General features: G+C 37.8%; 2 protein-coding genes across 3 annotated transcripts; one reads left to right on the forward strand and one right to left on the reverse strand.

Annotated features, from left to right (window-relative positions):
• Window positions 1-856: 856 nt before the first annotated feature.
• plekhm1 (pleckstrin homology and RUN domain containing M1) lies at window positions 857-18147 on the reverse strand. The gene is made up of 12 exons (XM_042507774.2): window positions 17909-18147; window positions 15875-15964; window positions 13315-13556; window positions 11391-12065; window positions 10017-10485; window positions 8369-8516; window positions 5617-6588; window positions 4863-5008; window positions 3988-4181; window positions 3847-3910; window positions 3609-3766; window positions 857-3185 (listed from the first exon to the last, which is right to left on the reverse strand). Exons 2-12 carry the CDS (start codon window positions 15926-15928, stop codon window positions 3077-3079), a joined length of 3231 nt encoding a protein of 1076 aa, XP_042363708.2. The 5' UTR covers window positions 15929-15964; window positions 17909-18147; the 3' UTR covers window positions 857-3076.
• Window positions 18148-19613: 1466 nt separating this feature from the next.
• Window positions 19614-24410, forward strand: LOC121959016 (interferon a3-like). Of its 2 annotated transcripts, XM_088069975.1 has the most exons (6): window positions 19614-19771; window positions 22868-22961; window positions 23054-23146; window positions 23886-24035; window positions 24130-24207; window positions 24299-24410. In XM_088069975.1, the coding sequence occupies exons 2-6, from the start codon at window positions 22905-22907 to the stop codon at window positions 24389-24391; spliced, it is 471 nt and encodes a 156-aa protein (XP_087926101.1). In that variant the 5' UTR covers window positions 19614-19771; window positions 22868-22904; the 3' UTR covers window positions 24392-24410. The 2 variants fall into 2 exon arrangements, with proteins under 2 accessions (XP_087926101.1, XP_042364131.2); XM_042508197.2 differs by lacking the exon at window positions 19614-19771 and having other exon boundaries at window positions 22486-22961.
• The last annotated feature ends 16 nt before the right edge of the window (window positions 24411-24426 follow it).

Here is a 24426-nt window from a genome sequence, read left to right on the forward strand (position 1 = left end):
TGTAGACTGGAACTGAAGTTCAACCTGGGACTTCGACATGGTTGGGAGCAAAAAAACTTGGCAGCCATTCAGTGGAATCTGACGCTGCTGTCGACCTTAAAGAAACTTTAGGATGTCTTGTCGACACTCGTCTCCTCTGTTTGTCTGTTTGACTCGACGCAGAAATGAAACCGAGTCAAAACAAAACCAGGCCAGACAAGTTTAGGAACGCTACCTCACAGTACACCAACCAGTGCTAAACGCATACATGCACCCAGATCTATAAAAATAGAGTGAATTAAAAAAGTGTGTTAATAAGAAATAAGAACAAACATCTTACGCTCAAAATCAAGCAAATATTTGGAAACAAAAACTTACCTCTGACCTCTACAGGCCTTTAGTTCTCAAAACCGGATTAGTCGAGTGTGCACAGTCGTCCAAATAAAGTTATTTGAATTGATTCAAATGAAGAAGAACCGCGCGAACCTGAACGAAAAGCAAAAAGAAAATTTGTGATGGTTTCAAAGTATCCGATGTCTTTGAGCTGGACGAAAAATATACTGCAAAACATCGACAAACATTAATAAGTGACAAATCAAGTTCGTATACAAGCCCCGAGCTTTTATAAATTATTTTATGTCACATTTTCATTATCAGGCGGATGTATCTTAATAGCTAAAATATAAGGTGACTAAAAATGGCAAGAATATTTTCAGTTTTAGCAATCAAAAGCTCTCAATTAACATTAAATGTCTGCAGGGAAAAACCTAGAAACAATGTTTGTTGTGTCTAAAGTGAAAAATGACTAAATACACCCATAAAATTCAATCTATCAAACGCTCCGCAGAGCCTTAGTACCTGAAACAAAAGAGATTCATTAAGTATCACACTGATATTTATTTATAATGACCATTTATACATTATACATCATAAATGAGATGACAAATACAAAACAAACAAACCAGGAATAACAGTACCGCAGTTTTCTAGCAAGTGATATGTTCTGCATATTTCAAAAAGTACTTCATGAGTAAACTTTAAATAAAAATCTATGTCTGTGAGTTTAACTCTACATCAGAGTCAAAGTACCAAAAGCTGTAAAATAAAGCAAACAAAAATAAAGGAGCAGGTTTGTTTGTTAGTTCAGGGGGTGAGTCCATGTGCTCGAAGATATTACAACTAAAATAAGTCGAAATATCAGTTTAACAGTCGTAGCTGAGTGCAAATGTGCAAAGTAGGTTTTGACCTCGATACGGATCCAATAATCTGTTGTTTTTGTTTTATATTGATTTTACTTCAGAAACTTTGTGAGTTATGTCAGTGTGGCTAAATCACACGAGCAGCAAATTAACCAATATATTCTTTTATTTCAATTTTAGCTTAAAAAACGTGTTAATATACTGAGAGAAACGTTCCACTAAATCTCCTCTGTGACTGATTTTTTCAGGGTTCCCACACATTTTTACGAATGAATTTTCAGAACTTTTCCATCATAATTCACCACATTTCCATGACTTAAAAGTTGTTTAAAATATATACTAATTCTAATACAGCCATCCACTATTAAACACGCGCTTTGCAGGGATTAGCATGAGCTCACTGTCAGGAGATCAGACCGGCACATACGGGTACGTACGTTAAGACCATACGTGTCTGCATTGGAATTTTAATTTGGATGCATTTTTTGCTAAAAACACCTTTCATAATTGTTTTGTGAAACTTGCCCAGGACACCCTGCCTGCGTGACGGCTTTGTTGCTGAACTGCTGCGGCTCACATTTATGTTGTGTTCACACAGACAGCTTTTCTGCTGCAGAGCTGCTGCTGTAACTATTGTTTTTCCACCATTACAAGTCAATGCTCCGCTGATTTATGAAGCCGTGCAAGCCGCTGCAATTTCAACAACGTGGTCCTAAAAATATTTCACGATAAAAAAAAACCTTGTGTCAACAACTGAAGGAAATCTGATGTTTCATTTTTTTTGTCATGGCTGTGACATATTTATAAGGAAGCTGGTTAATTAACATTCAATGATTTATGGAGAAGGGGTGGGATTAAAAAAGTTTATACTTCTCACTCTCTTTCGAATATGTTAGCAAAGCCATCACGTGTTTGACCTTTTCTTTGGCTTTATGTTTTTCATTGTCTGTAAATATCACTCAGGCGTCATCTTTCCTCCAAAAGGGGGCGTGGTCTTGGCAATAAAACATGCCTGTCTGATCTACGTGTGTTTCACGCGTGAAGTTTCAAAAATCACGCAGTGCAGCACTAGATTTTAAGTAAAACTAAGAACATATTTTGTGTAACATTTAACATGTTGTGAACATATTTCAAACAACAGCCAAAAGGCCAGGCCTGGAAAACCGATTTTCTAACTTTAAAACATTTCCAGGAATTTCCTGACTGTGGGAACCCTGTTTTTCCTTTGACTCAACATCAGTTTCTAACGCAGCTGTGTCATTTCAGGTAAATTAAACAGAAAACAGGAGATGTGATGCTTTTGGCCCTCTGTTAAACACAAGAGGAAATCATTGTAAAGCTTAAATTAAAAAGAAGGCACAATCAAAATCTGTTGATTAGAACATTTCAAGTGCTTTTTTTGCTATTTTGCATGTGCAGTACCCGACTTCACTGCTGTGTTTAAATATGTGTAAATCTGAGACAAATGCAGAACTCGCTGTGGAGTATTTCTGATAAACCTGATGGTGAAAAACATCCTACAATAAGACAAAGTGAAGAAAAAAAATGATGTAAAAGTGTGTTGGACACGATTCTTGGCAGCAACCTTCACCGTTGTCCCGTCCTTCGTTTGATGTCGTGGCTGAGTCTGAATTCAGAGAGGTATTAAAGTCACTGGTCAGTAACATTTGGCTGCATTACGTCAGGCTTCTAAATTAGTGCAAAGAGTTTAGCTACTGCAGCGCCGTCGCTCTCACACCGTCCTCTTCGGGTTTAAGGTCAGTCACGCAAATCGAACTCATAATTGCACTTGAGGTTACTTCATGTAAAAGCTAGATTTTATGTTATTTTTCTCTCCATCTGCGCTTCTCTCACTTTGTGAAAAACGTGGCTGCAGAGCGCCGCCCTGCTGGCAGCGCTCAGTCCTGCAGAACTCTCTCCAGGTATTTCTTCATCCGCTGACAGCGAGGACACGAGTCCCCCGCAGCCTTGCAGGTCAGGTGAAACACAGCCTTACAGTCTTTACACCTGTGGCAAAGACAAATAAAAATGGCAATTTAAAGAAATTCAAGTTTCCTGCTATTTCTAGAATTAACATTAATTATGGACAATTGTCTGGTTGACATTTTTTGTGCATTATTTTTTTAAAACTTTCAGTTGGTGCAAAATCTTTGGTATAACTAGTAGAAGATGAAAATGGACAATTTAAAACGCCTCTTCACTTTGTTTTCTTTTAACACAATAAAAACAACTGAGAAGAAATCACAATACAGAGACTATAACATAAAACTACACAAAAAGCACCTCACACACAAAACCCAGAGTAAAAAATAGACTGTGTGACTGAACGAAGCTCTGTGTGTGTGTGTGTGTGTGTGTGTGTGTGTGTGTGTGTGTGTGTGTGTGTGTGTGTGTGTGTGTGTGTGTGTGTTGCTGCCACAGATAACATACCTGGTGGTGGTGTCGAACTGGAAGGGGAAGATGATGTCGTTGGCGTGACATATCTGACAGATGAAGCCCCGCTGAGTGCACAGGTCACAGTGGAACACGTGGTTGGAGGCGTGCTGCAGCAGCGACATCAGGTAGTTTGCATACTGGCCCTCTGCAATCTGTAAAATAAAACACACATTGAGATGTGTCAAGGTGGCGGACGACGGATGCAGAAAACATACTGAACACAGCAGGATACCTGTCGCAGGTCCCTGACGCTGTACAGATGGCTCGACTCCAGCAGGTACGTCCGCTGCTCCATTCTGACAGAGAATTAACAACAAACATATAACAGAATTCTTTGATAAAATGTGGTAAAATGTGAAATGAGGACACACACCTGGCCTGGAGCTTCTTGCAGGCTCCGCTGCGGCAGGTGAGCAGGTAGTCGCCCAGCAGGCGGAGCCTCTGCCGCAGGTTGTGGGCCTGAGACATGGACTCAGCGTGCTTCACCAGCTCTGGGTTCAGCTGCTCCAGGTTCAGCAGAGGCTCCTGTTCCACCTGAGCCAGCAGACGCAGCGCCTTCTTAGACACCTGGACACACACACACACACACACACACACACACACACACACACACACACACACACACACACACACACACACACAGATCAGAATTAGCGCTCACATCTGGCCCAAAAAAATCAGGCCTGACGCTAAACGAACACAACCCACAGCAGCAGCTTTGGGCCCCCACTAAATAAAAACCCCAAATTTCCATTGTATAAGAAATATATATATTATATTTTCTTTAATACTAAAACATTTATTCCAAGCTATGAGGCTTGTGTGGTGTTTTCACACTTCTCCTTACGAACACACCTCTAAATGGGTAAGAACACGACCTGATTCAGCCCTGGTGACAATGATGAGAAATTACAGCCCCGGCGGGTTCGGACAGAAGTTGTGTGTGATAACTGAGAGTTAAAAAGAACTGAAAAACCACCTCACTTGTCATATATTGTGTCTAAATTATATCTCAGTATTCAAGGTGAAACTAAGATAAAAAAGCTCTCTGATGCAGCAGAACCAGACAGCAGACTACATTACCCACAATGCATCTTAACAAGGTTTATACATCTTTTGTTCACATTCAAATAGATTTTTATGTGTAAAATCAGAGCAGTTGCCTTATATAGTTTTCTTTTTCTCATAGTTTCATCTGTACCATCACCGGTGCATGTTTACAAAGTGATCTGTGCGTGCTGCATCTACCTCTCGTTGCGTCAGGTCCCAGTTGTGTACCATGCGTGAGGGGATGATGGTGGTGTCGCCGTGGTGACAGGAGTCACAGTAGTACTGGCCAGAGAACTCACACAGCCGCGCTCTGCCCAGAGACGGGCCGATCTGCTGGGGACACCCTGCGTACGACACACAGCAAACAACACCTCAGACTCACACCCACAAAACAGAAAATCCTTCAGCACGGCTCACGCGAGCAGCACACTGGGGTTGGGCAGGCGTAAAAATGTTCAGACCAGTTCCAGGTTAAGCCAAACACCGGATCTTCACTCAGCAGATGTCCACTTGGTGGCGAAAATACACCTCGAAGCTGGTTTGGCAACCGCCAATAAACAGCACAATCAGCAGGACAACTGCAAGCACTGTTTTCATTTCTCTTTTTTCTTCTTTTCATTTCTCTTTTCATTTTCTCTTTTTTATTTTGTCTCATCGCCCCAAAAAAACATATGAACTTTCTCTTGCAAACAAACCGTTCATGTCGTCTCTCTCAAACCTCAACTGAACTTTGATCTCCTTCATAATGTCGACCTCAGCTCGGCAGTAAAATATAGTATACTCGATATATCGCGGCGTGTTCCACGTGGGATGTGTAAAATGACCGTATTACGAGCACTGAGTATAAACCGTCACGTCATGTCTTCTGTGATCTGGCGCTCTCACACACACACACAGAAACATTATCAACAAACATTCGTTGATAATTTGGAGCTTGACAGAGAAATATTACCTGCACACTTGAAGCTCTGAGCGTCCAGCCCCTTCTCTGACGGCACCGTGGACAGATGGACCAGCAGTGCTCCGTCCTCTTTTAGTCTGTGCTGCACCAGTCTGTGAAGATTTCCAGTTAACCCCGAGCAAACCACAGCCGGCTCCCCCGAGCCGCCGTCCTCCCCGCTCTCCAGGTACGAGTCCAGAGCTCCTCGGATCAGAACCCTCCAGGTTCGAGCCTCCTCTGCGTTCTCTGCTCTGAGTCTTAGCGTCTCCCTGACGGTCAGCAGTTTGAAAAAGGCCGGTCCTCCCAGCGAGACGTCAGGCACCACGTCTCGGATATCCTCAATTGCGTGTGTTTGGCGCAGCAGCTTCCTTCCCTCTTGTACCCGAAAACCTTTCAAAGCCTCCAGGGAGAGGGAGAAGACTAAAGGTGTCCATGTCCGAGCCTCCGGGTCTGTGGAGAAGTACAAAACAGCCTCTTTGATGGCATCTGTTTCTAAATCAGTACTCCGAGTCCAGTCGAACTCCTGTGGAGGAAGCGCGTCTTGCCCTCCGGACGTCCCCGTGTCAGAGGATGAGAGACCTCGCTCAGGGCTGGAGGGGGCCGAGGACGGGGACGACGCCTCCACACCGTTCTCACAGGGCTGCAGCACCTCCCACTGCTCGTCAATACGAGACGCCGGTCGGCATTTGTTGACGGCCTCGACTATCCGGTCCACCCAGTCCTCAGCTTCGTCGCGGTTGGCTGCCCGGAGGTACAGTCGCTTCCCGGGAAAGGCCAGCTCGAAGCGGCCCTCGGGTGAGGCGATGCGAGCGTCCTCACATCGCACCAGGGAGCAGTTGTCGCAGCACGTCCGCTCCTCCGCGTTGAGATAGAGCCGGAACTCGAAGGGCGACAGCTCGCAGTAGTAATCTCGCCACATTCCCATCGCACCGCGTCGCTCCAGATGTCCGAGCTTCAGCAGGCCGCGGAAAGGGTTGGACAGCCCTGACGGACAGACAGATGCACACAGGTGAGTAAAAGTGACAAATTATTTTAATTTTAATTATTTTACATGGTATTTTTTCTGTATTCACATTATGGAGATTTGGTGACGGCTGGAGAGGGTTCCTGCAGATTTTTTAAGACTTAAGTTTAAGACCAATTTTCTAATAATAAAATTTGAAAAAGGAAAATTGTCAAATGTTTATTGTAACATAAAACTTTTTTTTGTCAAGTGAAATGCTGGATTAAACGTGTCAAACGTTGAAAAAAAACAACAATTTTTAGAGCGGAACAAATGGAAGACAATGAACATATTATAGTCATAAAGTATCTATTAGTTAACACAAATATTGCAATTTTCTCCTCAAGTACAAAGAAACCTCTAGGGAGCTGAGGAGGAGCAAAAGCGTAAAGATGTTTGATGCAAATAATGAAATTCAATATTTGCTGACCTGAAACGGCACTAACTTACAGCATTAACTTTGACGATATAACATTCTTCAGTCGATGTTGTCTATTGACTCAAAAGATGATTAAATAAAAAGGGTGACTTGTTATTGACAAGTGAAACGGTTAAATTATGAATGTGTTGACATGATGTAATGAAATAATAATACAGCGCTGCGTCAGTGACAATAAATGCTCCAAAGTCCAAACACTTACTGAGGTGACGTCTTGCAAGAAATACCAGTTTATTACGCTCCAGTGCGATCTGAGCACGTCCCAATAAATGATGCAACACAACCGGTGTGTTTCCATTTCACAGCTGATGTGAAACACCTGCTGTGACATCAACATTCGGGGCGTGGTCAGAGCCGTAATGTTTTCATTCCACAGTTCCCGGTGCTGCGGGATTTCTGTGTTATTTACCTTTCGGCTTAACGTCTCACTGGTGACCTTTACTGGTCAGGTGTGCTTAACCTGAAAGAGGGAGTTTTTCAGACCTTATGGAGCAACGCTTTTACACTATTCTAGCGATCCTAGGGTGGCAGTAACGCTCCGGGTTAGTTATTGCAAAATATTTAGGTGGAAGGAAATGTGTCAACCTCGAGAACACAGAGTCGGTTTTGCTGAGTAACACTGAGTGTAAACAGGAACTTTGATTTAACGTATTATTTTTAAGATTTCATGTAAATACTTTAATAGCAATCATGTAACATTTTTTAACCATTATTATTATTATTGTTACTGTTTTTTTTAGATTAAGTCCAAAACTCAAAGTTATATGATGACTCCACCCACATCCACCCAGTTTCCCCTTTATTTGTTTATTTTGCTTACTTTTTGTTTATTTGTTGATGTTTTGGTTTTGGTTTATTCTATTTCTGTATTATTTCAGCATTTATTTATTTTATTTATTTTTTTTAACTTTCTGTTTATGTTTTCTTTTCACATCTGTATTATTTTAGCATTTATTTATTTTATCTTATTATCTTTCTGTTTATGTTTTCACATCTGTAATATTTTAGCATTTATTTATTATTATTCTATTTATTTATTTTGGTTTCTTTTCTCTTTTCATACCTCTTGATGTTTGATGTTATGGTTACAGTAAAATTGTTATATATACTGTAAATAATATGTAAATGTACTTGTTTTGCTTTATTTTTTCCACAAGTTCTGTTTAAAAAATGACTATAGCAGCAGCAGCAGCAGATCATCGAATTAGTTGCTGATTATTTTTATACCAATCGATTTATCAACTGATAGTTTGATGATGATGATTGTCTTCAGTTTTTAAAACATGATCCCTGTGATAATGTATATAAAGAGAACAGAGTACCTATTTGTCTGCGATGGACGACACTGGGAGGTGACGTCGAGGCCTTGGGCTCAGCCGTGGGAGCAGGAGGAGGCGCCTCATCGTGGTCTGACTCCTCCTCCAGATGCGGCTTGTAGATGTCGTCTTCAGAGATCCAGCAACGAGAGTGCTGCGATGAAAATGACAAAACATTTTTTAACCTTTTGAGTGAAAATAAACTGATCTTATAAATAAGAAACTTATAAATAATAAATAATAAACTGAACTTTAATAAACTGATCCGACTGAGAAGAATTTCCACAAAAACTTAAAATCAAAGTGTTTCATAGTTTATTCAAACTAATTTGGCTTCTTTTGTGTGCATTTAATCTCTCTCTGCATGTTTAAACCTTGTGCTGCTGCAGCCTTTATGTTAATATGGCGGCATTTAGTGCAGACTTGTGTCGACTTAAAAGCGGTATGGAAATTTTTATCACGCCCGGCCTTGTAAGATTGCAATCATGACTGTTTTGTTAAAGAAACCAGCCGCGTTTATTGAGAAATAAGACGAAAATTCAGATCAGATTAAGTTATCGACCCACAGATAACACAGCGTAGCTGCACTCAACGAATAGACCACAATTTGTGAAATTTCCTGTTATCGCGTGTCGTTGGGGTTTGTGTGAGAACTATTAAAAACTAAGACGAATGATCTTTTCTCTGTAACTATCTTGACTAATTTGACTTAAAAATATTTGGCAACCACAGAAAGTCCTGTATTTGGGGGAGATATTGTGACACATCCTGGAGCTGTCTCTGCCTGGACATCACGTGTAAAGAATACATAATAAGGCTTTTATGTTTATTTATTTTTATGCTGCTGGAAGTTTTATTTTATCCACGACGTCCCGCCACAGGGGCAGATTCTTCTCATTTCTTTCTTTTTGTTTTATACACAGCAGGGCTAACATGACCACTCATGATCCCTTGTAGTGGGAAAAAAATGACAATTTTCCATGATTCAGTGTCAGGTGTCTTATTTGTCATTTCCTCAGTGGTAAACAGCAATTCGTAAGCAAGGACAGTTCTGCATTTCATCAAAGTGTAAAACCGTAAATTGTACCCAGGAATCACAACACTCACCTACTAACTTAATAAATTAAACTAAATAACCCTGCAACATGAAATGACCCTTTTTATCAAGCTATGAATTTAGAATGATTTGTTATCGATTTATGTACTCTCCTGAATAGTTTATTATTATGCATTTCTATTTATTTATTTATTTCCTTTTTGTCTTTCTCTACACAGACCAGGGTTCCTACAGCTTTAGGCAAATTAGATTTAAGACTTTATAGGATTATTTTTAATGTCACTCACAAATAAATTAAATAAATGTGTTTTTGAAGGATTGATTTAAGACATTTTAATACCAATTAAGGCGCTATTTTAGATTAATAAATTAAATTTCAATTTAAAAAAAAAATAGATTAAAACAAAAAATAAGGTCAATTCTTATTATGTTGAGATTTTGCAATACAACATCAGAAAAAAAATAACAAAATCCTAATTTTCCATAATTTTCCATTTTTAGGACTTTTGATAGATTGATTTAATGCCAATTATTTTTAGATTATTGAAATAAATTTCAATAAAAAAAAGATTTTCATTAAAAAAAATTACTACTTACTGATAGAGAATCTGAGGATAATTCCCTGCTCAGGATGCTGGCAGAGCGCCGTGCGCCTTCATGCACTGGCGGCTCCAATGGCTCGGCTTTTTTCTCCTCCCGCAGAGGCTCAGGACTCTCCTGGACATCGGCCGTATGAACTTCCTCAGACTCCACCGGCTCAGTGACCGCAGAGATCACGTCTGCGTCCGAGTGAAACTCAGAGGAGGCGTTAACGCACGCTTCAGAGGGAGAGGAGTCCACATGGTTCTCATCAGATGTTGGTGGCGGCTCTGATTCAGACAGCAGAGAGTTTGGGAGCGGGTCCACGAGGTCTTGGGATGGTGTCGGGGGACCGTGGGTCTCGCTGTCAGAGCCGCTGAAAATGGCCGTCTCCGAGTACTGATCCGGACCCGTGCTGGAGACAAAGGAGTCCTCACGCGTGGAGTCCTGACTGCAGTGGCCGCTCTCCCTGAAGTCCGTCAGAGAACTGCAGAAAGTCAGAATATATTTAATGCAAGCTGGCAGTGAAAGAGAAATGTTTAGTTTTGTCAAAATTTGAAAATATAAAGCTGAAATTATTTTCCTTTTTTTAAATAGTAAACAATTTTTTTTAAAACGCCATTTCGAGGAAATGTGTCACTTAATCACGACCAGTAGCAAAACTGTGTGTTTTGGGCTGTAGATCTGTGTTGCATTAAAATCTAAGCCTGCCATGTTTTATCAGTTTAATCAATGTAAAGAATTGTTTAAATCCCTTTTGTAACTGTCCACTGCTCAAATATCACATTTCACTGAAAAGAATGACAGTGTATTTATGTTTGACTCGGACTAAACAGACAACTCAATTATACATTGTTTTATTAAAAAAAGGCTCAGCAAATTTCCTAAAAGAGCTTGTCACTGTAGGAGTAAATAATGCATATGTTGGGGACTATTTTCAGCTGTGGATTAATCCACATTTTTGTGTTTTTGTGGCAGCAGGACGTGAAGAACAAAGAAAAGAAATTAACTGCAGTGTGTGAGGGCAAATGCACATGCAGCGACCAGCAGTGAGTGAGAGCTTGGCGTCCTCGTCTTCGTGTTTTTCAACAAATCTACCTACGGGTACAAATAAAGTAACCTGAACTTGTGTGTGTGTGTGTGTGTGTGTGTGTGTGTGTGTGTGTGTGTGTGTGTGTGTGTGTGTGTTCATGTTAATGACAGATGCAACAGAGGGGCTCATTGATGTGTTTTTCAAAGAGCGGCAACAAATGGATTTGGGATTAATTCATTGTTGGTTCTGATCTTTTAATGGGATTTGTCAACAATAAGACAAATATAGAAGCACCAGTCTAATCCTTTAACCCTTATCTGCTCCTGCGCTCCAAAGACACAGCGAGAAGACACACTCACTCCTTCTGCGGCCCCTTGGTGCTGATGCTGACGCTGATGGGCATGTCCAGGTCACATGGGGACCACTGCTCCCCTGTGGGGCTGCGGGGGTCCTGCCCCTGCAGCAGGCTGTCGGAGCTCAAGCTGGAGGAGAGCTGAGAGGAGCCCGTGGTGTCCAGGCTCAAATTAGACGAGTTGAGTGCGGTCCTGCCCCCCTGTAACACGCTTGTCCCTCTCCCCAGCAGCGCCACTGGACATCCTCTCTGCATATCCTGAGCGTCTGATGAGCCCGACGACTGGGACACCGTATCCCATGATTCTTTGTACACGGGTTTAGAGGCGAGGAGGTCTCCGCCGTTGCAGGGCAGGTCGAGTGAGTCCGCCTGGGACAAAGGGCAGAGTCCGGCGAGAGCCAGAGGCGTGGTGGTCCATTCGTTGAGGACAGCCGACTTGTAGGAGAGGCTGAATGTGAGTGAGGCCAGACCCTGGAGGTAGCTGAGCAGGACTTCCCGCTCCTCGGTGTTCAGGAGCAAGGCACTGGGCTGGTAGTGGGCCCGCAGCTTGGAGCCCTCACGGAACAGCGAGGCGAGGTAGCACTCCAGGAGGCCGTGGTTGAGGGCCAGCCGCAGCCAGGCTCGGCAGCGCCCCACGTCCGTGCCCACGAAGCTGATCTTCTCCAGCTCTGTGACCACATCACTGTGGATTAAACAGAGACGTCACAGGCCGATTAAATTATCTCTAGGGCTGAAAATAACTATTCATTTAATTATGGAATTAGTGAGTCAACTTTTTTGGTTTATAAAATGTTACAGAATTGTGAAAAATGTCCATTACTATTTCCTTTAGTCCAAAATGATGTCTTGAAATTACTTGTTTTTTATGACCAAGAGCCCAAAATTGACAGATATTCAGTTCTTTTAATCTTTAGATCTTTCTTTCAAACATGCCAAAGAAAAAATAAAATAAAACACAGGCAACAGTGGAATCTGATGCCTGAAATACACACCTTGATCTAATTAAACAAGAATTCAGACAAAAAAAAGAGCAGATCAATCCGAACAAACAACACACACACACACACACACACACACACACACACACACACACACGTCACAGAACTAAGTCTTATCACATAAGACAACAAAAAGCAGCAAATCATCACATTAGAGAAGCAGGAATCAGTGAATGTTTGGTATTTTTGTTTGAAAAAAAAAATGAAATATGTGATTTATATGATCATCAAAACAGTTGCAGATTTAACTTTTGTTAAAACTCTTCTGCTTCTCCGGGACGTCGGTGTTTCCTGACGACAATACTGCACCGTGCATGTTTTATGCATGCAGTACAAATGTCTTATTTTTGTCATTTGCATGTAATTTTTTCTGCAAATTTGATTACCTAAACAGTCTTAGCATTTCATAATTAGGGTATGACTGGAAATTAAGACTCTTGTGAATGAAATTAGCTCATTTTTATTCATGTGTGATGTTGTTTGGTCCACAGCAGCCATTTCACGACAGTGAGATCTTTTTTTTAATTTCACCTCACTGTATAAAACGACCTAAAGTGACCTTTGGGAGAATCACAGCCTCACCAAACTTAACAAACACAAACTCGAACATTCAGAGGATGTTTGGCTTTCGTAGATATATTGACAAAAACAGGGGTTTTCTCTGCGGTTTCCATGTGATTTTCTAGAAATCTGCTAATGTCAAAAATATTTGATACCAAATCACAATGTAGATTTTTCTGTGGTGCTCCTCAAGTTTTGGTGTCTTAATGTTGTATTTTGGAGGGTTTTTCAAACCATTTTTATCCCCCTAAAGATCCCCTGCCCCCCCCCCCGAAAAGACAAAAAAATGGGTCTATTGTCGGCAGGAGTGGACCAGAACTACCTAATAATTTCAGCTCTATCGATGTCCTTTTAGCACAAACGTGTTTTTACCGGTGGGTGACGGTCTTGAGGAGGCTCCAGAAGAAAGGCTGAGGGAGGGGTCCTCTGTCTCCCTTCCTGGTCCGTCCGCCAGACTCCGAGCGGATGTACTTGGCTTTGATGCCGTGGATGAAGATGGCCTCCAGGGCGCAGCAGAGGAGGTTAGCGTCGGCGTCTTCACTGGTGACCACGGCGTCTGACGTCACATAGCGCTTCTGCAGGGCCTTCAGCGACTGTGCCAACTTCTCTTTGATCTGCGTGTGACAGAGCGTGAAAAACACATCAGCTTCCTGCAGTAAAGAAAAGTGCGAGAACATTTTCTGCAAATGTCAAATCTTGATTTAAAGAATTCAGGGTTTTTTTTACTATTGGAAATGTTTTTAGAGATCTGTAACCTGATTGCAACTAGTAGACTTTAATTCAAGTTTAATTACAGATGTTTAAATTTGTACATGTTTTAATTCCAAGTTGGCATATCTGAAATGTAATTTGGACTAGTTGTAATAATAATTAGTGATATTAACAACTGAAATATCACTAGTCAACATGTTAATTCTTGATATCAATAATTTAATTCTTGTTAGTAGAAATTATCATTCTGGATATTTGTTCTAACATTACAGATATCATAAATACAGTTTCTACAATAAAATTCAATTATGACATTTCATAATTAAATTATTGACAAGAATGTTATTTCAGATATCTGAAAAAAGCACTGTTAATGGGTAGGGTTGAAACAGTTTGAGATTTTTACAGTAAGATCAAATATTGCAGTTTCACTGTATCACAGTTATGCAAAATTATTATCAGTTAAATTGATGTAAAACAGTTTTTTTAAATTCAACATTTTATTACTTAATTTCACGGATACCTGACACCATTTTTAATGAAAGCATGTGTAAAAAGTCTCCCTTTTCAAAACTCTAGATAAATATCTAGATTAGCAAACGTGCACAGTACGATAACAATTCATTTTCATATCAAAACATACCTTGAAGCCGCTATATTGCTGCAACCCTACTAATATCTGTAATTAAAGGTGTTTGTAAATCAGTTTTGACCTGAGGAAATATCGTTTCTACATGTGCAAATACATTTTAACATGTCAAAATCAATTTACAGATATCCTGAATTGACATTTTATCTTGTGAAAATGACAGTTTGACACGTCAAAAAGTAATTTGCAATAGTGAAAACTAAATACTCGTCAGTCTGATCAGTTAAATGTTCAAAGGGCTCGCCATAGGCTGAGCTGTTATGAAACATAGATTACCTGCAGTCACATGACACCTACTATCAGCTGACATGGAAACACAGAGAACATACACATATAAACTGCAAGCCGACATTATGCAATATGTTGCAGAGTATTAACTGATTCTTCAGCAACACTTTGAGACGTGATGTTCTCTGAGCGCTGAAGCACTCTTAATTTACTCTGCTTCACTTAGCAGGACTTAAGCGACAACACAGCTAGAAAAACATAACTAGGGACCAATTCCAATTCTTTCCAAGCTCCCTGACTCATATACATTATCTCAGCAAGTCAGCAGTGCACTGTGCACTATCTGCAAAGTCATGCTGTTTAATACATCATATAAAACAGTATATTCTGCTAATTATTGACTCAGCAAAGTGTGCACTTATTCTGCAACGCTTTGAGAACATCTGCTATTGTTTTGCCATTAATTCTGCATCTGGTTTCATCTTCACAACCCTTAAAAATCTTCGCGAATTGGCTTGATTTCTCTCAAAAGCACGGAAAGAAGGCAATGAGCAACTTAACAAGAAAACAGCCCCGAATCAGTTAAAGTTACAAGAATATTACAGGAATTTATTTAAAGAGAGAAAATTATAGCAAAAAAAGAGCAAAAACAGGAAATTACCTGAAAAAAGTGCTAGTATAAAATTAAAAAATTAAAAAAAAATAAATAAATTTCTGTGCCTATATTTTAAATATATATTTATAATAATGATTTTGTAAATATAGTTTTCCTTATATTTTCTCTAGTTATTAAATATTTTCTAATGATTCCTCCTCTTTCTTAGCTCATTTCCAGGTCATTTTCTTGTCACCTTTAACAGTTTTTTGTTGTTATTTTGCAGAATATTTCATGCCAAGTTGAAGATTGCCTTTATGTCCATGTTTTTGAAAGAAATTACACCAATTTTCTCACATTTTAAGGGTTTAAGTAATTGTGAAAGGCTTCTGAAGACAGAAAACTGATGTCAATCCAGGTTTAAAAAGGTTAAAATCATTAGACAATTATTTTAACAACTATTTTAAGGACACTGCAAATAAGATAAGCAGGCAAGTGAATGGATCATCATGTTCAGGGCTGACAGAAGTGTAAAGCTTAAGTACGGTTACAACACTAAAATTACAACATGTACAGCTTAAATGTCACAACCTGACAAGCAGAAATACTTCTCAAGAAGCCAATAAAGTGAATCTGACACCTTCACTGGAGTTCTCACAGCAGCAATAAAAGACAAAACAACCAGGAAAGGAGAGAAGATCACATGGTAACAAGATCTCTGTGCACACGGAAAAAGCTTGTGGTTTTACCTGCTTGACATCTTTAGCCTCAGGTGGCGTATCTGGCATCTGCGTGGCTAACATGGCACCTCCTGGGAAGATTTACTCCCACATGGCACGCTGAAAAACAAAACAGTATTCCTTTGACATGTGCAAAATGCAACAGGCTTTCCAAACAGCATCTGTAATACCAACTACTTTAATCCCTGCTCTCCTTTTGACATGACTTTTGCCACATAAAGATGGATAAACAAGCAGCGCAGGCTCGTGGCAGACCAGTAAGGCATGTGATAAGGAAGCTGTGTTTTTTTTCTGTTCCTTCCTCACTTAATTTTTGCACATTTGCCGCGGAGATATCATTGTATTTTCCATCACGAGACTCTGTGCTGTGACATATCTGCTATTTCATGGTTTCAGTAAGTAAACCACACTGAAACTGAGTCATGTGAGCGACTGATTAAAGAGTGTCTGCAGGGAAGTAGCCAAAAAAATGCTCCAGGACCTAACTTCCCTAATCAAGAAGCACTGTGAGGGAAAATCAGATCTTAAGAGCATGACACTCAGATTCCCTGACATGAGATAAGACAGCTGTAAATACCTTGAGTGCTGAGCTACGGACAAAAACAGGATTACTTAACATTGGACAGACAAATGGTGTGAAGTGTTAGTCAGCAGTAGGATCAATGTACTTTGTTATATCAGTCAGATCTACTACGCAGGAGCTGTTTTTAAGTACAAATTCAATGTATTCGCATTTCATGCAATTTTATGCCTCTTCTCTACTACATCTCGGGGGTAAATGTACATTTTACTCCACTATATCTGACTGATTTTTTCATAAATCATGAGACTGAAGTATAAAGTGTTCCTTTACTTTTTAGGCTATATATATATATATATATATATATATATATATATATATATATATATATATATATATATTTTTTTTTTTTTTTTTTTTTTTATTTATTTTTTTTTTTTAAAGCTCTTGGATGAGCTTGAAAATACATTTTCACAAAGCTGGAAACGGGGATGTTTTTCTGACTTTATGAAACATTGGTTTTGTTTTAAGAAATATGTGGTTTTCACAGGATAACACAAGATAAACTCACAGTATAAAATGCATCCCTGTAGATTTAACTACCAAACATTTTATAAACGTTCGGTGACCCTGAGCATCAAAACACAGCATTTTAGAAAACAAACTGAAATGTAGTGTTTTCTGAACTGCTGTAGTGTTTTGTGAAATGTTCTAGCATTTTCTGATAAGTTGTTGTTCTGTGAAATGTTTTGTTTTATTAAATGTCTGATGTAGATATCTGTTTTCAGAACATCACATTTTGTGAAAGGTAGTATTTTCTGAAATGTAGTAGTGTACTGTGAAATGCTGAATATGAATATGAATATATATATATATATACACACATATACATATGCTAAAATAATAGTGATTTCCATGTTGTTGTGTTTTGACCCTCAGGGGCTACCATAAAACAAATCAACCTAACCTATAGCATCTAAAGCAGTAAATTGCGACATACACATAAATCCTGCAGCAATATTAATCTAAAAACATATTTAGTAGTAAAGACAGGCAACATTTTACTGCACAGGCAGTGCTTTACACCTTTAACCACATTTAATATTAGCTGATTTATACTGGTACATATTTGTACTTTTACTTTTGAATGCAGGACCTTCACATGTCGTGGAGTACTTTCACAATGTCGCAGCAGTACTTTAAGTCCTTTGCTCGGTTTACAGTAATATACCAGTAAGTTTGTTTGCATATTTTGACGGTTTGAGGTTAAAATTGACATTTTGCTCAATATTGCCTTGTATTAACAGGCAGCAAGTTGGCAATTTTAACGCTAGCTCCAGTTATTGGGCGTGTGTGAGTGTTCAGACTCGACAGACAAGGTCGAAATAAACACACAAAACAACAACAAAAGCATATGTAAAACAGCATTCATGTAGCAGTCACGTTAAAGCAGAAACAACATGACAATTGTAATTTAATCGTATTTTTTTTAGCATTGATCGTTAACGAGCTAGCTTCCTTACCGAAACAGGTCGGCTAACTCGCCATTCCGGTCCAAAGACAGCCGCCATATCCTCCGAAAATGATTAAAAACTCGGTAAACGTCCGCTGAAGGCAGGTTAGTCCGTGCAGTCGCTCTCCATCGTTTACAAAACACACAAAAAACAGAAAACAACGAGCTCAGATTTGTTTCCTTGAGAGACGCTCTCTGTCACCAGCTGAGGCGCACTGCATCATGGGAGCTTGACTCGACCACTGTTGCCTTCAGGCTCAGTCAAAAAGTCAGGAAATAAACTTTGCCCTCACAGGAACGTAAATAAATGATAATTTCCCCCAAAATGTTGCTCACATACAGACGCATTTGTTGAAATGTGACTAACTACATTTACTCAGGTAGTAAACTTATATAAAAATTACTTTTTTACTCCACAATAATTATTTGAAAGCTTTAGTTATCAATTACTTGGCATAAAAAAATAAATACATCAAGTGACATTTATTTATGATAGCTTTAAGTATAAAATAATTATAAAAAATATAATGCAAAAAACATGCTTTTTCCCAGTATGTAAATAATGCTCCCAGTCTCTTTTCTTTTTGGCTGTGGGGATGCTCCGCCCGTATTATGTAAATTATGAATAAATAAAAAAATGATCAGAAAAAAAACTAAGTTTCATTTTCACAAATATGATGATTTTTTTTGCCTCTGTTTATTAGCGTTACTTTTTGCATTATTTTTTGAAAATATTTTAGTTTGCTTGTTTTGAATTATGGATATTTGAGGCAAGAAATGCATTATTCTATATAGTTTTATAATTTTATTTTATTTATAATTTTATTTTATCATTTTAAATAAATTACGTAAATAATACATTTAGTAATTTATTGTTCATTTAATTTCATGTATTAAAGTTGTATCTTTTATTCAAATTTGATACTACTACTACTACTACTATTATCATCATCATTATCATTATCATACTTGAGTACTGTACTTGTGTACTTTGTACTAGTATTTTTACAGTGTGGTATGCTATTTATGCTTTTATTTAAATAATAAATTAATCATTTTTAAAAATCAGTTTCCATGTAAAAGTCAGTTTCAGCATCACAAATGTGCTGACTGATCCTTTTGCCTCTTAAATGATTGTAATATTTATTATTACTATTATCATTATTACTATGACTACTTGGATGGACAAAACAAGCATTGTGGTGTCACTTTCAGCTCTCGTGAAGGCATTTATCAGTATTTTCTGAAACTTTTCAAAACAAACAATCAACCAATTGATCAAAAAAAATCTGCTAATAATGTAATGATATAATATCTAATACTAAAACAGTCACAAGAGGCATTTTTCAACACTGAGCACTTTTACTTTGGATACTTTAAGTACATTTTATTCAACAAATAAGCATATTTTTTACAAAAATAATATTTTTTACTTGTAGAGTTTCTTATTTTTTCTCTGTGGTATTTGTACTTCTACTTAAGTAAAGACTCAAAGTGCTACCTCTTCATATCCAACAATAATATTTTTTAAAAAAATCTATTTATCATGCATTTTTATTAAAAAAAAAAAAAAAAAAATCAGTGTAAGTCTAATCTATGTTGCTTGTTCTAGTGCTGATTATAGTCGACTCAGCGGTTTATAGTCGTGCCACGGTAGCAGTGATAGTTTACGAGTGTCCCCTGAAGGCAGCAGAGTTTTTGAGGCGTGCTGATGTTGTTGCTCTGCTGCTGAGGACATGTGAGGACCGAGAGGACTTCATGTCCTCGCACACAGTTCCTGTTGGGCTGACAGCGCAGATCCAACAGGTTTTAACCACACACTCCTCAGCGTGTAACCTGCGCAGCAGCTCTAACACGCCAACAACACACCCAGGTATTTAAAGTAAAAGTCTGCGTGTTTGTTTGTTTCAAAGATTTTTTTTTTTTGAAACAGAGTCACATTTATTGGCCAAGTGTGTGAGACACAGAAATCAAATTTTATTACTTTTATAATTTAATTTGATTTATTTTCGCATTGCATAACACCAAGGAACAAGAGCAACAAAGCTGGAAAAATAAAAGTAAAGTAAAGATAGGACTCTTATGTACAGTCAGTATTTATATGTGGGGCCCATGTGGGTTATAAATAGCTGAAAATTGGCCCTATATGGAATTGTTTAAGTGGCCCCATACCATTTACCCAAATGAGTGGGTTAAGCAAAGTGGATCCCAGTGACTTAAAAAAAAAAAAATCACCTCTAAAAACCCATTTTAATAGATTTGCTTTTATGAGATATAACAGATTTTAATATATATAACAGACAACAATGATCTACGATAAAAACAAATCCAAAACATTTCTACATAAAAGTCGAGTATTTTCAAAGTTGTAAGCTTTTCTTACAAAGAAATAAACACTGACTGAATAAACGTGGAGTGGATGATGATGTACAGTAGATATATTCTGCTATACGTCTATATACTGTGTATAAAGCGTGTAGGATTTATATTGACAGATGAACGGTGCATTTAAAACATTTCCCTGTCATCAGAGTGACAGTTGGTTTCTGGTGGCAAACAAAACTGCAGTCTCGAAATACAGTGATTTAATATTAAGTAATCAGAAAGTTCAGCAGGGGGCGCCACAGTGGAGTTATGTATAAGAATAATCAGAATCAGAATGCCTTTTTTTGTCATTGCATTAAAAAGACAGTGAAATTGGAGCACTGCTCAAGTAAGGTGCTTCATTTCAACGCACAGTAGAAAACGCATAGTAATAATAATAATAATAATAATAATAATAATAATAATAATAATACGTATCACTTTATTTATATAGCACCTTTAAAAACAGAGTTTACAAAGTGCTTATATAACTGTGTATAATCTTAATATACAGTCTATGGTCAACACATATAATACCTATGGAAACATCCTTTACAGTGTGTCATAAAGTGATTAAAACAAGATAACGTGTGTTATTTTTATTTTAATATCTTATGCATAGTTTCTATATTTAATTCTGGTCTAATTTTTATGTCATATACTTCTAATTGTTTATTTTCTGTATCGTTTCTGTACTCATTTCTGCCCTCATGTTATTGCAACAACGGAAACTCCTATCTGGGGAGCACTAAAACGTGTCTTATCTTGTCCAACATGTAGTGCTTAAAATATCAACAAACTCTTTCTAATGCACATGGAGTTGTTACTCTAAAATTACGCAGGCAAAGAAGAAGGAGAAAAAAGGGAAAAAAAATAAAAGCAATCATATTGGCCTCTTTTGTTAGAGGAAAACATGTTTGAATTAATTTACCCAACACAAAAATAGTCACAAAATTCGAAAAAAAAAAAAAACAAAAAAAAAAACACTAAAATATCAATACAATGCATCAGTAGAGCAAGAAGAACAAATAGAAACTGTTTTAACACCACATCAGCAGATGCAATGATGAAATGCCAAGGAAAGATGAGAATTTCCCCTCTGGAGATCAATAAAGGTTTATCTGTCTTCCCTCCGTTCACAGCCTCTTTCAGAAACGTCTGACGTAACGCCGCGTTTTCATATTGCTCTAGCTCGTGCTAAAGGGCTCTGATTGTAGCGCACGAGCGTCATACGTCACGTAGCGCAGTCCACTTTCAGTTCAGGGGAAGCGTTTTCTGTTGTGGCATGTTTGGTATGTGAACACGCTGCAGTTATTTCTGCATCTGTTTGAATCATGACTGAAATAGAGTATATCACGAGGGCGCCTCTAACAAACAGAGAATAATCGTTTTTCAACACATAATTTTCATCAAACATTAAAAGTCTGCAGACTGAAATAAAACTAAATAAATGCACCTGTTCATTCAATTTTTCTGCCTCGTTATTATTATTATTATTATTATTATTATTATTATTATTATTATTATTTACTCTATATATCTATGCCTTTTTATTTTTTTATTTTATTATTAGGATACTTTCTACACTTGTGTGGTGTTTGAAATGTCCTGTAAACACTGAAAAATAATAAGAAAATAAATACATTCAAAATAAATTAATGGTGCAATTAGTTATATCTGTATTTTTTACTTCACATACCATCCGTCACTGCATCAAGGTTACCCTCATAATGCAAGATTGCATTTATCATCATCATCCTCATTATTATTATTATTATTATTATTATTATTATTATTATTATTATTATTATTATATCTTTATTTATTTTTATTTTGTCAATATTAATACACTTTTAACACGTGCTCTCCTGTGGTCTTTGTCACACCCTGGAATCACTCGGAACATTTCTTAAAATATATACATTTAACACATATTTTTATTAAAAATAAAGACAGATTTCTGCCTCGGATACTGCAAAAATAAGAGAAACTTAAAAATTCACATTTGGATGTTGGCTGATGGTAGATGGCAAACCGGATGTCATTTTAGTGAACGAAAGCAGGACAGTAAAATTAGGTAAGGCTGACAGAGATTTTAAACTTAAAAATCAGTAATAAAATATAATCATAAAATAAAATAAAATAAAATAATGTCGGAACAAACGCAAAAATATTTCCATGTCAAAATGTGACAAATCTGAATAGGCAGCTGTTTTGATGCTTTTATCGGTAAATATGAATTTCCTGTTTGGCATTTTTAATGACCGTCCAAAATGCGGCGCGTAATGTGGGCTTTATGCAACACTATTTCATTATGTCACACATATCTCATTAACAGAAAACTTAGAATCCGAAATGTGGCATTACTCGCGCAGGTATATTGAGGGTGAAAACCGCGTGAAAGTGTTTCCCTCAGGTGTGTGTCAGGAAAATGAAACAGGTGCGTCCTGCAGTATAAATAAGGGGGTTCAGCTCTGCTCCATCACACTCAACTACTGGTTCTCAAGATAAATCAGGATTTACTCCAGACAAAGACAACTTGTAGCCTAACTTTAAAGAAAAGCAAAATGTTCAGCCAGATGTTGTTGGTGTTGCTGTCTGTCAGTGTGTTCAGTGCAGCCTCCTCACTGAGCTGCAGATGGATGGATCAGAAATTCAGTCAGCACAGTCAAGCGTCTCTGAAACTGCTCAACACTATGGTGAGTTACCTCCTTTTTTAATATACTGTAATTTAAAACTGCTGAATGAGATTGTTTACTTCATGATGTGTGTGTTTGTGTGTGTGATGCAGGCTAATAACTCCACTAACACCACTGAGGACACTGCACCGGAGGCCACTGTGTCCTTCCCGAATCACCTGTACAGCCAGGCGTCCAAAGCATCAGTGAGTCACTCAACCTTTATTATAAACATCTACAAAGACTCACAATTTCTCTCCTTTTATGCAACAAATTTTCATCTTGCTTATGTTCAGTAGGACTGTTTGGCTTACTGTTGTTGTGTTGCCTTTAATTTTTGTAAACTGTGGTTTTAAATGTGCTATCTACACTGAAAAAAGAACTCTTAACCAACTTAAAATAATTACTTCACTCAGTAACACATAAATAAAAAAACTCAATTTCCAAACAGTTGCATAAATCAAAGTTGATTTTTTTTTTTTTTGAATAAACTTAATTCATTTATGTGTTACTGATTTAAGTAATTATTTTAAGTTGGGCAACAATTCATTTTTTTCAGTGTAAAAAGACTTTATTATTATTATTGTTGTTGTTATTGTTATAATAATAATAATAATAATAATAATAATAATAATAATAATAATAATAATAATAATAATAATAATAATAATATGATTATTATTATCATTATCTTTTATTTTTATTATTAGGCTACTTTTCTGTTTGAAATGCCCTATAATATATATATACAAATTCATACACCTAAAATGAATAATAAAATGCACTTGCGCAATCACTTACGTGTTTTTCACTTCACATATATCAAAGTTACCCACATAATGCATAGTTATATTTATTATTTTTAGTTTTATTATTATTACAAGTGGATAAAAAGTGACATAAATCTGTCCCTGTTGTGATCTGTGATGAATTTTCTTCCTCCAGGCTGAGGACAAACTCGGTTTCACAGTTCAGGTTCTGGAGGAGATGGTCTCTCTGCTGGAGGGGGGTTACAGCTCTGCATCATGGGAGGAGAACACAGAGGAGAACTTCCTCAGTGTGGTGAGCCGGCAGGCTGTCGGCCTTCGCTCCTGTGTGAGTCTCACTGTGGATTAACCTCACATTTACAAACGCAGACAGAAATTAGGGGTTTTTTTTGACGGATTTCTGTTCCCTTTTATTCCTTTAGAGCCACCACGGCCACAAGAAGAACAAGAAGCTGGAAATGTACTTCAAGAGACTCTCAAGTCATGTTCTGGAGCACATGGTGAGTCTATCAATCAATAAATCAATCCTTCTATTGATGAATCTCTATGATTTCTCATGTTGTAATAATGATGATGCTGTTCTGTGTGTAGGGCCACAGTGCTGAAGCCTGGGAGCTGATCAGGAGGGAAATACAATCCCATCTGAAGAGAGTCGAACTGCTGGTTTCATCTCTCACCAACTAACATCCATCTATCACTCATTCATCTATCTATTTATT

This window comes from Plectropomus leopardus, chromosome 19 (genome assembly GCF_026936395.1).
Source record: "Plectropomus leopardus strain MGB_pleo_1.0 chromosome 19, ASM2693639v1, whole genome shotgun sequence".
Lineage (NCBI taxonomy): Eukaryota > Metazoa > Chordata > Actinopteri > Perciformes > Serranidae > Plectropomus > Plectropomus leopardus.